Source organism: Populus trichocarpa, chromosome 4, assembly GCF_000002775.5.
Source record: "Populus trichocarpa isolate Nisqually-1 chromosome 4, P.trichocarpa_v4.1, whole genome shotgun sequence".
In the NCBI taxonomy this organism is placed as follows: Eukaryota; Viridiplantae; Streptophyta; class Magnoliopsida; order Malpighiales; family Salicaceae; genus Populus; species Populus trichocarpa.
Window position 1 is genome coordinate 18,201,502 of NC_037288.2, and position 14,571 is coordinate 18,216,072.

Genomic DNA, 14,571 nt, shown 5'->3' on the forward strand with positions numbered 1-14,571 from the left:
TATGATAATCACTAGAAATTTACATGGTCGTTAACTTCAGCGCTTATGTGATTAGTCAAGGTATGCGCAAGCTACCTCAAACACCCTTATTAATAATAATTAAAAAAAAAAACAACATTCACAGTTGGTTGTGTTGAAAAATAATTCGATTCTAAACAAACATGATTCTAAAACATGGGCCTACACGAAACAACTTGTTTTTGTAAAAATACACCGTAAATATGAATTAAACTTGGATGCCAGGACCCACTTTACATGTCCACAGTCAAGGCAAATCGATTACGAGGACCAGACTAAGATAAGTTGAGAAATAAAGGGATTAAATGCACCATTAAATAAAAATAAATAAATAAATAAAACCAAAACCTCAACACCACACTACACTTTACATTTGCGTATGCTAAAAGAAGAAGCCACCACCACAACCCATCTTCAGCACCATGAAGAACCTCTCTCCTCCCCATTACGCTCTTCTTTTCACTGCACTGCTCGCTCAATTACCGCTGTTTCAGTCAAGCTACCACGAGTACCAAGATGCATTATCAAAGTCCATTCTTTTCTTCGAGGGTCAAAGGTCAGGCTATTTGCCACAAGACCAACGCGTAACTTGGCGTGCTAATTCAGGCCTAAGTGATGGGTGGACATATAATACAGACCTGACTGGTGGCTACTATGATGCCGGTGATAATGTCAAGTTTGGCTTCCCCATGGCATTCACAACTACAATGTTGGCGTGGAGTGTGAATGAATTTGGAGACTTAATGCCTCCGAATGAGTTGAGAAACAGCTTAGTTGCCATTCGTTGGGCCACCGATTATCTGCTCAAGACTGTTTCTCAGCCTAACCGGATTTTTGTTCAGGTAAGTCATAAGTGGCATGGGACACTGTAGTTTTTCTCTCTCTTTTTGGTAAATGCCAGGGGGTAGTTTTGTGATTTTCTGGATGGGTAGGGGTAGTCTGGGGAGTTGGGGTATGTGAGTTGCGTCGGGCGAGGTTGAACTAATCAGGAGTGAGTGAAGAAATGTAGATATGTGGCCAAATTGTGTAAAACTTGGTCGACAGAATCAAAATATAAATACATTTTGTTTGATGTTTTATTTTGACCAAAATAATTTGATTTGGCTGTTTAATTAATACTAAGTTCCTTACGCTATAGGTGGGGGATCCAAATGGAGACCATATTTGTTGGGAAAGACCAGAGGACATGGATACTCCTAGGATTGTTTATGCTATAGGTATGAGAGTTGCGTCGGGCGAGGGTGAACTAATCATGGAGTGAGTGAAGAAACGTAGATATGGGGCCAAATTGTGTAACACTTGGTCGACAGATTGTCCTGTACTGACTTTTTGGCCCCCACAAGTCACCCGGTGAAATATTAGGTTTGACCAGATTAAGATTTCACCTGCCTTCACACTGCATTTAAGTGTGTGCTTGACACTCTCTGATATAGGTTTGGCTAAGTTCATGGATCCAAATCCATGATTTGGAAGTTAATGAAAGTTGTTTAATCAACTAAAGCCATCTACTCAGAGAGTGTTTATTTATTTTTTATTCAAATTAATTTTGTTTTATGACTTTAGATTGATTTAATATATCATATTAAAAATAAATTAAAAAAAATAATGGTAGCTGGGGAGGGGGCCATTTCCTTTTCAATTTTCATTGCCATCATCGGTTCTGCAATGATGCACGACAGTACTCTGTTGTCCTAGAAGGTCCAGGACTTGTATGGGTCAAGAAATTGGGCCCATCATGTTTATGTTTCGTGGGGAATAAGAATTTAGCCTACGCTTTAAGACTGTATAATGCGCTTCACTTCCCTTGACGGGACGATTGATCTACCATGATTGTTTTGTTAATTTCAAGGACTAATTAAGCCCATAGTGATAATTAATCAGAATCAAAACATAAATACATTTTGTTTGATGTTTTATTTTGACCATAATAATTTGATTTGGCTGTTTAATTAATACTAAGTTTTTTACGCTACAGGTGGGGGATCCAAATGGAGACCATATTTGCTGGGAAAGACCAGAGGACATGGATACTCCTAGGGTTGTTTACGCTGTGGATGCTCCAAACCCGGCATCTGATGTTGCCGGTGAGACTGCGGCAGCCTTGGCAGCTTCATCTATGGCATTTCGATCGTCGGACCCGGGATATGCAGAAACATTACTAAGAAACGCCATTAATGCCTTCCAATTTGCTGATAGTTACAGAGGAGCTTATAGTGACAACTCCAATATTAAAGATGGTGCATGCCCATTCTATTGCGATTTTGATGGTTATCAAGTGAGTAGAAACTCTTTGATGATTTGATCAATTTGCAATGCTGTCTGCGTGCTAATTTCTTACCATTTGTAGGAATCAGACTAATTTTAAGTACTCTGGATAAAGGATGTGTTAAATTATTAAATTCAGACTGATCTGATTCTATTTTGACTGGTTTCGTCAGGATGAGTTGCTATGGGGAGCAGCATGGCTTAGGAGGGCATCTTACGATGACACTTACCTTAGTTTCTTACAAAACAATGGGGAGACCCTGGGAGCTGATGAAAATATTAATGAATTTGGGTGGGACAACAAGCATGCTGGCCTTAATGTTCTTGTCTCAAAGGTTAGTGGTAAATTTGAACAAGCTTGCACACCTGATTCTTTACACCAGTCTTGAATCAATTCTTTACTATAATTGATTTCAAAGTTTGTTAATTGAATTCTTTTATTTGAAATGGGTTTTAAAAATATGAAATTCATTTTATTTTACTTAGTAAAAACATATTATTTACTTGATTTGTCTTTGCTCCGACATAATTAATTTAAAGCATACGTGTGAGAGGAAGAGGAGAGAAAAGAGTGCTGAGATTTATTTTTGATGGATCAATTCTGAAGTAAATCACACATTTTTTGGTGTGTAATTTGCAAAATTTCTTTTCATTTCCATAGGGTATTTCTGGAGGTTAGAAGGCACCACTCTCGTCGCACAAAATACACGGAAACCTCCAACACGTCTTCTAGTGCTATACACCCGCCTGTTTTTTTTTTTATATATATATTCAAATATCAAATTACCCCTAGATTAACATGGTAATAACAAAAATATCATGTGAAAAGATGGAAAAACTCATTAACTCCGGTTTTAAAATTTGTTTTTAAAGGTATTTTGGTTCATTTATTATGCTTTTTAATTGTTTATCATTTTTTATATTTGATCAAATATTAAATTACCTTTCAGTTAACATTATAATAACAAAAAATCATTGTAAAAAAAATATGAAAATATCCTATAATGCTAGTTTTAATTTTTTTGTTTTCAATGGTGTTTTTATCATTTCATTAAAAAATTTATTTATTCCCGATTAATTAAATAATGATTAATCGACATTTAAAAACTAGTGTTAAGTTTTTTAGATAAAGAAACATAACTATAATTATACTATTTCAATTAACAATATTTTTAAGTTTGCATTTATAGTTTTTTCGCAAGGATGTTTAGATTCATTGAGATTCTATATATGTTAATTTGATTATTGTGTGATAGGAAGTTCTAGAAGGAAACATGAACTCTCTCCAGTCATACAAAGAATCAGCTGATAGCTTCATGTGCACCCTCATACCTGAATCATCATCCTCTCACGTAGAATACACTCCCGGTGGCCTAATCTACAAGCCAGGAGGCAGCAACCTGCAGCATGCAACAACGATCTCATTTTTGCTACTTGCTTATGCAAATTACCTGGAAAGAACATCGCAATCTGTCAATTGTGGAAATGTAAATGTCGGTCCATATTCACTTCGGCAACAGGCTAAGAGGCAAGTTGATTACATTTTAGGAGATAACCCTTTGGGATTGTCTTATATGGTCGGATATAGCGACCATTATCCTCAACGGATTCATCACCGTGGGTCATCGTTGCCGTCGGTTAAGGATCATCCTGATCTTATAGCTTGCAAAGAAGGTTCAATCTACTGCAATTCATCAAACCCTAACCCTAACGTTCATGTTGGGGCTATTGTGGGTGGACCTAGCGAAGATGATTCATACGAAGATAGTCGAGATGATTTTAGAAAATCCGAGCCAACAACGTATATTAATGCACCATTTGTTGGTGTGCTTGCTTATTTTGCAGCAAATCCCAGTTTTAGTTGAGGCAAACAGAGCTCAATTTTGCACATAAACCAGTGTTTATTGGCATTTAAAAGTCGGAGGAATGTCTCTCATCCTGGCGAAAGCAAAGAGGGTGGAGGCTTGGTAGCTGCTGAATTGTTAGCACTGGATCACGAAGAATCGTCGTGACTTCTTACAAAGGATAAGGAACTGATTTTGAGATGTAAAATCCCATTCTGGCTTTAATTAATCTGATACAAGGAAATGAAATCTTCCATTTTCTTGCGAGTTGCCTCATCTTCCATTTTCTTGATATTTCATTTTCAATTTAGTTGTAAGAACAGAACATTCGCTGGCCGGCTTTCAATCAATTGAAAGACATGTGATGTGTTTCGTGACTTTATAGGCATCCCCTTTACAGATTCCTGCCTGTGAAAATTTAATTCCGCTCTTGAAAAGCTTTCGTTCAATTTACCACTTTTTAGTGGGCTCTTGACTCAAAAGCCACTTGGCTTCTCTTTAATTTTTGTGTGTTCTTAGGTCAGCTTTTGAGATTAACTAGATTTGATGCCCGTTATCCACTCCAGTGGGACAAAAACAATTTCTATGTAAAAGATAGAAAAATTTGAGATATGAGTTAATGATTTAATTGATAATTTAAATAATATGAATAAAAAAAATAAAATAACAAAAGAAATTGAAAAAGAAATAATAAAGAAAAAAAAATAGGCACGAGCCCATTTGAATTATTAAACAGTCCAATGTTAAAAAGATGAAACTATAAAAAAATAAAAAAAAATAAGAAAAACCTGTTAAACTAGGTGAACTTACAAATTTCACGATCATGGGTATAAGAGAAAATTTTTTGAAAGATGAAATTAAAATAAATCAATTTAAAAAAAAAACAAAAGTCAACCCATATTGACTTTTGAAATTAGTGAACCTCTTAAACTTGTTTTAATCTCTAAAATTCACAATCCGTGAAATCTTGAACCCGAATTCAATCAACTAATTTAATTTTGAAGGATGAAATCGCAAAAAAAAAAAAAAAATTACAAAGCAAAAAAGGTGGCAATAAAAAGAATAAGAATAAGGATAAAATTTGATAGAAAAACCTTAAGAAGGGTGAAATTGTTAAAACAAAAAACCAATTTAAAAAGATCCCAAATAAAACAAATAACAAAAAAAAAAAATGATGACCTGAGTTTTATCTTCGGTTAATCGGGTTATAGATTAATCTGAGTTTTTAACCGAATCAGGTTGAATGAATCCTTCTTTTATTTTTTTTAAACCCAAACCAATCCAAATCTTGGATCTACCGAGACTCTTTTAGTATCTATCATTCATAAAATAAAACAAATTATCTAGTCAATTTAAAATACACTAAACATAGGATAAGACAATTATCTGTCCAGTCCAGTCCAATAAATACTGTTCAGCTTAATCTTATTCATTCCTTTTTTTTTTCTTTTTTTTTTCTTATCCTGCTAGTTAAAACGCGTAGCATGATAGCGGGGGTGTGAGAAATGTTTACTAGAGTATGCAAAATTGGCCAAATGGCCAGATGATCATTGCTAAAGATCGTAAGGAGAAAGGCTGAAAGAGCAATGACATTGACACCTACTGAACATGGCTGGCTTATTTCACGTTATGAACCAAGTTTCTCTTTTATGAATGGTTAGACATTGATTTCTTGGATCATCTAACGTTAGTAAAGTTCATTTATTGGCCCAACACCAGTCATTTTGTTCCCTATCTACCGTATTCAACTGGTTTCACCATTATATCAAGAAAATGGAAGATGAGGCAACTTGCAAGTTCATCAAAACAATGAGGCGTGGTTGCCAAAAATTGATAAACCAACACAGGTTCTTTTATTTTGATCTGGTAAACAAGTTAATGGGATTCTCGAGGTGTTAAGCTTGGATGGTTTGTAGATTTACTTACTCATTTGCTTATCATTTTGGTTAAGATTTAGAAGATAAATAAAAGGAGGAATTTTTTTATATATAAATAAATAAATCAATTTGGACATGGATGTAAGAGAAAGAAGCTGGTCCAAAAATGCTTCACGACAGAGAGCTATCCTTCTGCTCTCCTCTCTCAAGAACTTCAGGTCTTCAACAGACGTTTGCCGGGTAGCTGCGTAAAAATGGAGTTGGATTAGTGGGCCTAAAAAAGGTTTTATGGGCTTGTTCGAACCGCTCAATTAACTGGGCTCAATACAGGATCTATTCCAAAAGCTGAAAAGGGAATGTCCAAATCGCTCAACATCAATGAATAGGAATAATTTCTTAATGAAAATTAAATTTCAAATTTACCTGCCAACAACTTGTCAACAATCCGTTGTAGTCTAGTTGGTTAGGATACTCGGCTCTCACCCGAGCGACCCGGGTTCAAGTCCCGGCAACGGAAATAATTTCTTTTTCCGGGCAAACAACAAATATGCAGCCTTCTATTCTTATATACGCCCTAAAAACAGAGGGCAATGAGAATAAACTAAAAAAATTGGCTCGCAGTTTTGACAAACAAGAAAATGAGCAGATCCATTAACAAATGCACGAAAATAACCCAAGAGCCCAAATTGATCAAGAACACCCACAACGCTTCTCCAGGCGCTACTGCTAAGTGTGCATATCTCAGCTTTCAATTCTTCAGTGTAAATATCTCTATAATAACTTTCTTCCATAGAAATCTAGTGCAAAAGATCCTCCCTTTTCATAGACTAGAACACTAGTGTACTCATATGTAACTGCATTTTATGTGCCGAACACCATTATCTTGACAAGAGCAAAACAACCCTCTACACGAATTGCTTAAAGTCAGCGAATTGGGCCAGCAATTGAGCTCTCGTAGCGAGATTAAAATCGTTGGTTTCTCCTTGAAATTCAAGTCAATAAAACATAAAACATAGTAGTCTTTCTAACTTTAAAAAACATTAAAATAATATTTTTTTTATTTTTAAAATTTATTTTTAATATTAATAAATCAAAACGATTTAAAAATATATAAGAAAATTATTTTGAAGTAAATAAAAAAAAAAAATTTTAAACATGAAAACAAACAGACTCCAAGAAAAAAAATCAGAATCAAGTATTGTCTCTCTCTCTTCACCTTCTTCCTTTTAGAAACTTCAATTGCAATAACCAATTTTATCAGCTAAGAATTAAGGTTTTTTCTTCAAAACAGTACGTTTCACAACTCTCTTTCTCTTCACCTCTCTCATGTATTAGACATTTGATGGATTCAAATAAAATAAACCTAAAAAAATCCTCCAAAATATATTCAAGAAAATCCTTAAAAAAAAAACAAAAAAAAAAACATCCAGCAAACATGGGCTCGGGCATGGTAGCTTGAACCCAGCTTCCAAAAAGCATGGGCTCAGGGAAGGAGCCCGAGCCCACGCACCAGGAACATGGGATCGAGCAAGTAGCCTGAGCCCATGCCCCCTTCATGGGAGCATGGATGCCTAGTGCATGGGCACTATACAGTGTACTGGGCGCCCGCCTAATGCACCCTAGTGAGCATACGCCCATGTAGGGCGTACACGCAGCTGGTGCTGGGTGTGCACCCCCAACACCCTTGTAGACTTAGGCTGTCACACCTGAGCCCAGCATGTTTGGGTCTAAACAACACGCCCATGTCCACTTTCTCCTCTAATGGGCTCAAGCACCTTGCTCGAGCCCAACACTCGCTAGAAAATTGTTTTCGAACCCCATGCTGGTTTTTCAGTATTTTATACTGATAAAATACATATTATTTTGACTAGAATACAACTCAAAATATCACAAGGGTGAAATTACACTTCAACCCTTCCTCTCCATAAAAAGACAAGATTTATGAGCTATAAATATATCATGAATCATTCAAGTCAAAGATTCACAGTCTCTTCATTTTCAACATTTTTAGCATACATATTTTCATAGTCTATCTCTCTAAAATATCATTGCACTTTCTTTTTTTACAAAGTTACTGACTTTACAATTAGAGAGTCCTCACGTCCATCAAAGATAACTTTTTGTAGATATCAGCTATCGGTCACCTAACTTAATAGGCACCACCTACTACTACTATAATTACTGGTCACTTGCCTTATCAGGCATCACTTACTGCTACTTACCAACCCTCTAGACTTTTCATATCAAGTCATCAGATACCTTGATTATGAAAAATGAGTCAGATTGCTTGAATTAAAAAGTTACCTAATTATTCAATACATCAACCTTATTTTTAAACATCCTGAAATTTGAAACTCATCAGTATCCATCATTGATAGGTTCTTACTTCAAAATTGCCGCATTGGAAACCTCTAGTTGATTTCTAGTACGTAAGAGACACCAACTTTAATTGTCGAGCTTAGTTAGTAACAATGCTAAAATCTTGCGTCTAGTTTGTTAGAAATTCAACAAATTTCATGTTATTGTTAATTATTTTGCCCTAATTGTAACTACTATTTTTTATGATGCATTTGTTGTCTATGCAAACTTTTTCGTAGGGTCATACTAGAGTGTGTGTGTGTGTCTATATATATATATATATATATATTTATTTTGTTAGTAGTGTGCTTGCTAACTAGGAATGGGAATTGCTGTCTGATATGACTGAATGATAATGCTTGTAATAGTCTGATGATGAGTTTCATTGCAAGGGGGCTGAATGTTATGATTAACATAGGTAAAGGTATGGTTACGGTTCTAGATAATTATATTGCTGGAATGGTAGGATTCCAAGTGGCTTTATTTCTGTCTTGGCTTCTGTATTCTTTGATACTGGACAAATGCTGGGATTTGAGTATCTTCCGTGGCTACTGTGGGTTGTGATGGCTTGCCGCATACTCTCATTGTAGGACAAGATAATTAGAAAGCTCCCCTTTTGCAATAATTTTTTTTTAGGACATCCGTTTCTCTCAGCATGTGAGCTGGCCTGTGTTCTTGGGAAAGTTGGTTTTATTCGAAGGAAATGCAGTGCGCTTATCATTAATAGAAAGAGAAAATGAGTTTTCTGCCTCTGGTGGACTAGATGTATTATTTGAACCATATTTTGAACTGTGATGGAAGCGCTCTTCGACTAGATAATTGTGCAGGGCAATGCCACCTTGGAGGCGTCATTGCTTAGGACAAAATGTAATTTGCATGTCCTCACTAGAAAATTAATTTGTCTCTGCCTCTTGAGTTTTTATGGTTGTGCATTAACCTGTCTTCCTTCTTGTTTATTGACGTTGCTTCCTACATATCTTTAGCCATGACTGCTGGTGATAGTGAGATGGTACAAGGCTCTATTTCTTCTGTTCTTGTTGATTCGTTGGAGTCTAATGAGAACGGAGATGTGCTTTCACCTGAAGATGTAGCTTGGGTTGATTCTTGCCTTGTTAAAGATCCTGAAATTTCAGATGGTACTGACTGGAGTTCTCTGAAAGATGTTTTGCTAGAAATTCTCAGTCTGCAGCCAGAGTCACATGACTCTTCTGAACCTGGAAATGATGACTTGCCTAGAGGAACTGACATTCTGATGCATCTATCCAATGAAACAGAAAATTTACAGTCACGTGTAGTAACTGATGATGAGGTAGGTCTCTACAACTGATAAAGAAATACAAAAAAGAAGCAACGGTTTTCCAATCAACGAGGAGATTGATGTTTCATCATCACAACTCTTTCAGGGAGATCTCTCAGAAACTTCTCTCGAACATGCCTTCTCGCCTAATTGCAAGGAAGATGACGACTCAACGATGTGTCTGCCAGCAGGTTCAGGACTTGATATGGGTTTTACAGCATCTGATATTGAGCCATCAACTGAGGATATCTTTAAGGTTTGGGGTTCGGGCATGGAAGATGAGGAAGATGAGCTTATCAAACAGTTGAACAAGGCGCTTGCTGAAAATCCTGTTCAATCCACTCCATCATCATCTGATGATTCCGGAGCACGGAAAGATTTGAAAGAGGAGTCCCTTGATACTTTGACTCATGGCATTGCTGACCTGTCTTTGGATCAACATTCTTGACTTTACTTGACATTGTTGACAACATTGTACATTTTATAATTTCAACTTCGTTGCACGTCTCCTGCTTCTAGCAACCGCTTTTAATTTTGATGGACGTAGTGTTTAGAGTTCTGCGTAAGTGTGAAATATTTTTACATAAGCATTCTATTCAACCGAATGAATGATGGACCGGGCAACCTTAAATTTAGTTGTTGTCTCTGAAATACTGACATGTACATTTAAGATTTTATATCTACTTCTGATGTTCATATTATACAATGCATTACCGTCCCAATGAACTTGACAGGGGCTTTCCATGACTGAAATCTCACGTCCAATTGAATTCTGTACTAATTGTGAGGAGCCGCAGCCCTACTCACATGATTCTCAGTTCTCGTTCTTCAGGCTTCTGCAACTGATGTTCAGAACCACCAGTTTGACCAACGACCACGTTGAGCAAGGAATCAAGAATTAAGGTTCTAATTTGTCTAAAGCCGTACTGGGGATCCTTTAACCAAAAAACGTTGGCAATTTGGTGCCTCTGCCATGAATCTATGCTATTTTAGTGGGTCCTTCAAATGGAACCACCCAGTGATATTTAGACCCACTATGGGGCATAGAAACTCGAGCCCATCACATAGAAAGCTGATATGGCAAGCTATCTACCGTTGAGAGGGGAATCATAGACTATCAAATTTGGCTATTAAACAATGGCCATTAATCAAATGAAGCTAAGAAACAAAACAGGAGAGATTACAACCTCATATTTACTCTCCAGAGAAATCTCCCAAGCGACACTGATTTGGACTCGGTAACATAGTGAATGGGATGCAGTTGTCTGTTCTTCTTGACAAAGAAGAGAAAATATCAGCTTTATGACTCCATAATTTCATTAATTTACGAGGTGGGAATAAAACCATCTATTTCAACCACGCATACACAAAACAAAGTGTACCGTGCTATATATATCATCCACGTGGCAAATTGTTATTTGTCGATGAAGGACAGCCTCAAATGTGACATCTTGTGATAACATGGAAGCCAAATATAAATTCGTGGAAGTGCATGCATGTGTGGTAAAGAGGCACAAGATAGAGAGGAGATAAGATATAGACACTTGTTATAGGCTATCTTGCACTGGCAGTGTAGTCTCCTATCAGCAAAAACAGAAAAAAGAAAGATGGCCTCGGCATCATTTCTCAAGTCATCACCAGTTCTAGACAAGTCTGAGTTTGTTAAGGGTCAGACCCTCCGCTTGCCTTCTGCCTCCATTGTCCGGTGCCGCTCCACCGCCCCTTCTGCTCTTACCGTTCGTGCTGGTTCCTATGCTGAGGAGCTTGTCAAAACCGCGGTATGTTATATTGTTACATCTTTCAATCACTTTAGCTGGAGTTAGAGTAGACACTTGCAAAAAAAATATGACATGCAATGACTTTGTCATACATGATAGTGTAAAGCACAGGCTTTAAGTAGAAAGTGATAGTACTTCTCTTGCCAGCTTTAAGTCCATGATATAAGACACTGCCCTTTTAGGTTTTTTGGGTAAATGAGACCGCACTTATCTGTTCTTGTTTCTGGATGTAGAAAACAATTGCATCTCCTGGCCGAGGTATTTTGGCCATGGATGAGTCTAACGCTACCTGTGGAAAACGTCTCGCCTCAATCGGGCTAGAGAACACCGAGGCTAACCGCCAGGCATACCGTACCCTTCTTGTGACAGTCCCTGGCCTTGGTGATTACGTCTCTGGTGCCATCCTTTTTGAGGAGACTCTCTACCAATCCACCACTGATGGCAAGAAGATGGTTGATGTTCTTGTTGAGCAAAAGATTGTTCCCGGTATCAAAGTTGACAAGGTAATACTCCGACACATGTCTCCTAACATTAAATTTTCACGAATTCAGAACTTTTTTTATTGAAATTAAACTCGTGCTTTATTCTTGTCATTGAGTTAACTAAATTTGATAGTATAGGCAAAAGAGTATACATCTTATTGTTTATTGAACAAAATTTTAGTAACATACAGTTTGAAAAATGAAAACAATAGGGTTTGGTGCCTCTAGCTGGTTCCAATGATGAGTCATGGTGCCAAGGTCTTGATGGACTCGCCTCCCGCACAGCTGCTTACTACCAACAGGGAGCTCGTTTTGCCAAATGGTATGAAATTTGTTCTCTATGTTTCGCAAAATGCCAACTTTCTGTAACCATATTTACTTTGCAACGTACGTAACTAATTAACTAAATGCTTACTTTCATTGGTCAGGCGTACTGTTGTGAGCATTCCCAACGGCCCATCTGCCTTGGCAGTGAAGGAGGCTGCCTGGGGTCTTGCCCGCTATGCTGCCATTTCTCAAGTATAGCACCCCAAACAAATTGCTGTATTGCTACCTGTTGTTTATAATCTCTACTTGCTGATTAAGATTTTGTTACTTGGATCTTGTAGGACAATGGATTGGTCCCAATTGTGGAGCCAGAAATCTTGCTTGATGGTGAGCATGGCATTGACAGGACTTTCGAAGTAGCCCAGAAGGTTTGGGCTGAGGTTTTCTTCTACATGGCAGAGAACAATGTCATGTTTGAGGGTATTCTTCTCAAGCCTAGTATGGTCACTCCTGGTGCTGAATGCAAGGACAGGGCCACCCCTGAACAAGTTGCTGAGTACACACTCAAGCTCCTTCAGAGGAGAATCCCCCCATCCGTCCCTGGAATCATGGCAAGTTGCATTTCAACTTTCATTCACAGTTTTACTTCTTTTTTTGCATGAAGTGTTAAAATTTCGGCTTATCAAGATTAACATGCTTTAGGCAGGACGGCTTCTTTAGCAATAATAGTGAAACATGTACTGATCATGGATTATTTTTTGAGCAGTTTTTGTCTGGTGGGCAATCCGAGGTTGAAGCAACCCTGAACCTCAACGCAATGAACCAGTCTGCAAACCCATGGCACGTGTCTTTCTCATATGCTAGAGCTCTCCAGAACACTTGCTTGAAGACATGGGGAGGCAGGCCAGAGAACGTGAATGCAGCTCAGGAAGCACTTCTCATCCGTGCCAAGGCCAACTCTCTTGCTCAGCTTGGCAAGTACACCGGTGAGGGAGAGTCAGATGAAGCCAAGAAAGGAATGTTCGTCAAGAACTACGCCTACTAAGCTCTGTTGTGATTGAAATCTATAGATGAAGAAGATGGGGATCCGAGGGAGCAACTGCAACACTAATTTATCTAAATGTTTAAAAGATTTTATAGCCATGGAGACTATTTTTGTTCTTTGTTACATGCACTTTTTAGTCACATAATAAACCTCTTTGCCAATGAGATTTGGTATGCATTAAGCACTGAAATGCTTTGATCTGCAACTTCAAATCCTAATATGGGTCCTGATTAGAAAAAAAAAATCAACTCTAGTTGATACATTGAAAATGTTCATGATTCCAGACTAGGAGAAGAATCTATCATCCAAGCAGGTTAAACTAAGACCTATGTGACCACCATAAAAAAACTCGAGATGTTAGGCAAATTGAAACGTTATGTCTGTTCAGATCTACCCATTTTTTGGAACCTGCAATTAGTAAGCTACAACAATTGCTGGCGATGGCATAGGCCAGCCAGCCACATGGAATGGAGAGCAACAACCTTGGCCACTAAAACAAAAGGCAACTTTCAGGGGTTTAGCTCAACTGGTCAGGTCTTGGGTTTGCTCCCCAATAATCACGAGTTCAAGTCCTCTCAGGGCCACTAGAGGCTTACAATATGGTCGTTAACTTCAAGGGCCGTGTGATTAGTCGAGGTGTGCGCAAGCTGACCCGGAGACCTATATTAATTAAAAAAACAAAAAAAAAAAGGCCCAACAACCTTAAATAAGGGTCGTATATAAGGCTGTGACCAAAATGAGACGGAGGTACCAAATTAATTGATTTTTAGAAAAATTTCAATTTGATTTTTGAACTTCTATTTTGAATAATTTAGCCTTTTGAGTTCAAATTAGCACCTAAATGTATTTTTTTTTAAGAGGGAGGGTTGAATTAAAAGAAAAGGACTAAAGTGAAAGCAAGTAAAATAAGTGGCGGATTTGAAATTTGTCTAAAAAGTTCATTTTAGCCCCCCATCTTTTTTAGCTCTTCCATAACCGGTCCTTTTAATTTTTTAAAATTCAATTTTGTTCATTTTCCTTATTTTTTTTAGTCCTTTTTTTATGGGAGGAGAGAAAGGGACTCGCCGGATCAGGCGTAGAGAGAGAAAATTGTCTTTAATGATAATTATGGCCACTAAAACGGTCGATTTTTGTGTTAAATGATTCTATATAATGAGAGAAGTTCGAGTTCGGTGTTTTTACCTTGAAAGTGCCTAAATAAACAGATCTAAGCTTGAAAAGATTTTTAGTTTTTGGTTGATTTTGGGTTTTGAGTTTTGAGTTTTTTTTTTTGTGTTTTTGAGGGCTATAGATTGGTTTAACAAGGCTTCTAGGTTGTTTTCTAGGTGTTTTAGGTTTAA

The 14,571-nt window shown here is 37.4% G+C and overlaps 3 protein-coding genes and 1 non-coding gene across 4 annotated transcripts; all 4 read left to right on the forward strand.

Moving 5' to 3' along the window:
- Positions 1-367: 367 nt before the first annotated feature.
- LOC7453600 (endoglucanase 24) lies at positions 368-4,509 on the forward strand. The gene is made up of 4 exons (XM_002305424.4): positions 368-860; positions 1,994-2,293; positions 2,457-2,618; positions 3,540-4,509. Exons 1-4 carry the CDS (start codon positions 441-443, stop codon positions 4,146-4,148), a joined length of 1,491 nt encoding a protein of 496 aa, XP_002305460.4. The 5' UTR covers positions 368-440; the 3' UTR covers positions 4,149-4,509.
- A 1,939-nt stretch (positions 4,510-6,448) lies between these two features.
- Positions 6,449-6,521, forward strand: TRNAE-CUC (transfer RNA glutamic acid (anticodon CUC)). Its single transcript has one exon. It is a non-coding gene; the product is annotated as a tRNA-Glu (tRNA).
- Positions 6,522-9,347: 2,826 nt separating this feature from the next.
- Positions 9,348-10,242, forward strand: LOC7470026 (uncharacterized). The gene is made up of 2 exons (XM_002305425.3): positions 9,348-9,671; positions 9,766-10,242. Exons 1-2 carry the CDS (start codon positions 9,348-9,350, stop codon positions 10,105-10,107), a joined length of 666 nt encoding a protein of 221 aa, XP_002305461.3. The 3' UTR covers positions 10,108-10,242.
- A 910-nt stretch (positions 10,243-11,152) lies between these two features.
- LOC7470027 (fructose-bisphosphate aldolase 1, chloroplastic) lies at positions 11,153-13,395 on the forward strand. The gene is made up of 6 exons (XM_002305426.4): positions 11,153-11,437; positions 11,671-11,940; positions 12,132-12,241; positions 12,348-12,438; positions 12,528-12,797; positions 12,953-13,395. The coding sequence occupies exons 1-6, from the start codon at positions 11,267-11,269 to the stop codon at positions 13,229-13,231; spliced, it is 1,191 nt and encodes a 396-aa protein (XP_002305462.1). The 5' UTR covers positions 11,153-11,266; the 3' UTR covers positions 13,232-13,395.
- The last annotated feature ends 1,176 nt before the right edge of the window (positions 13,396-14,571 follow it).

Excerpts from the sequence above, each read along its gene's own strand:
- LOC7453600 (XM_002305424.4), top strand. The coding sequence starts at position 441 with ATGAAGAACCTCTCTCCTCCCCATTACGCTCTTCTTTTCACTGCACTG. Across the intron at positions 861-1,993 it reads CTAACCGGATTTTTGTTCAG|GTGGGGGATCCAAATGGAGA; the intron begins GTAAGTCATAAG and ends TTTACGCTACAG. Across the intron at positions 2,619-3,539 it reads TTAATGTTCTTGTCTCAAAG|GAAGTTCTAGAAGGAAACAT; the intron begins GTTAGTGGTAAA and ends ATTGTGTGATAG.
- LOC7470026 (XM_002305425.3), top strand. The coding sequence starts at position 9,348 with ATGACTGCTGGTGATAGTGAGATGGTACAAGGCTCTATTTCTTCTGTT. Across the intron at positions 9,672-9,765 it reads GTGTAGTAACTGATGATGAG|GGAGATCTCTCAGAAACTTC; the intron begins GTAGGTCTCTAC and ends CAACTCTTTCAG.
- LOC7470027 (XM_002305426.4), top strand. The coding sequence starts at position 11,267 with ATGGCCTCGGCATCATTTCTCAAGTCATCACCAGTTCTAGACAAGTCT. Across the intron at positions 12,242-12,347 it reads GGAGCTCGTTTTGCCAAATG|GCGTACTGTTGTGAGCATTC; the intron begins GTATGAAATTTG and ends TTCATTGGTCAG. Across the intron at positions 12,439-12,527 it reads GCTATGCTGCCATTTCTCAA|GACAATGGATTGGTCCCAAT; the intron begins GTATAGCACCCC and ends TGGATCTTGTAG.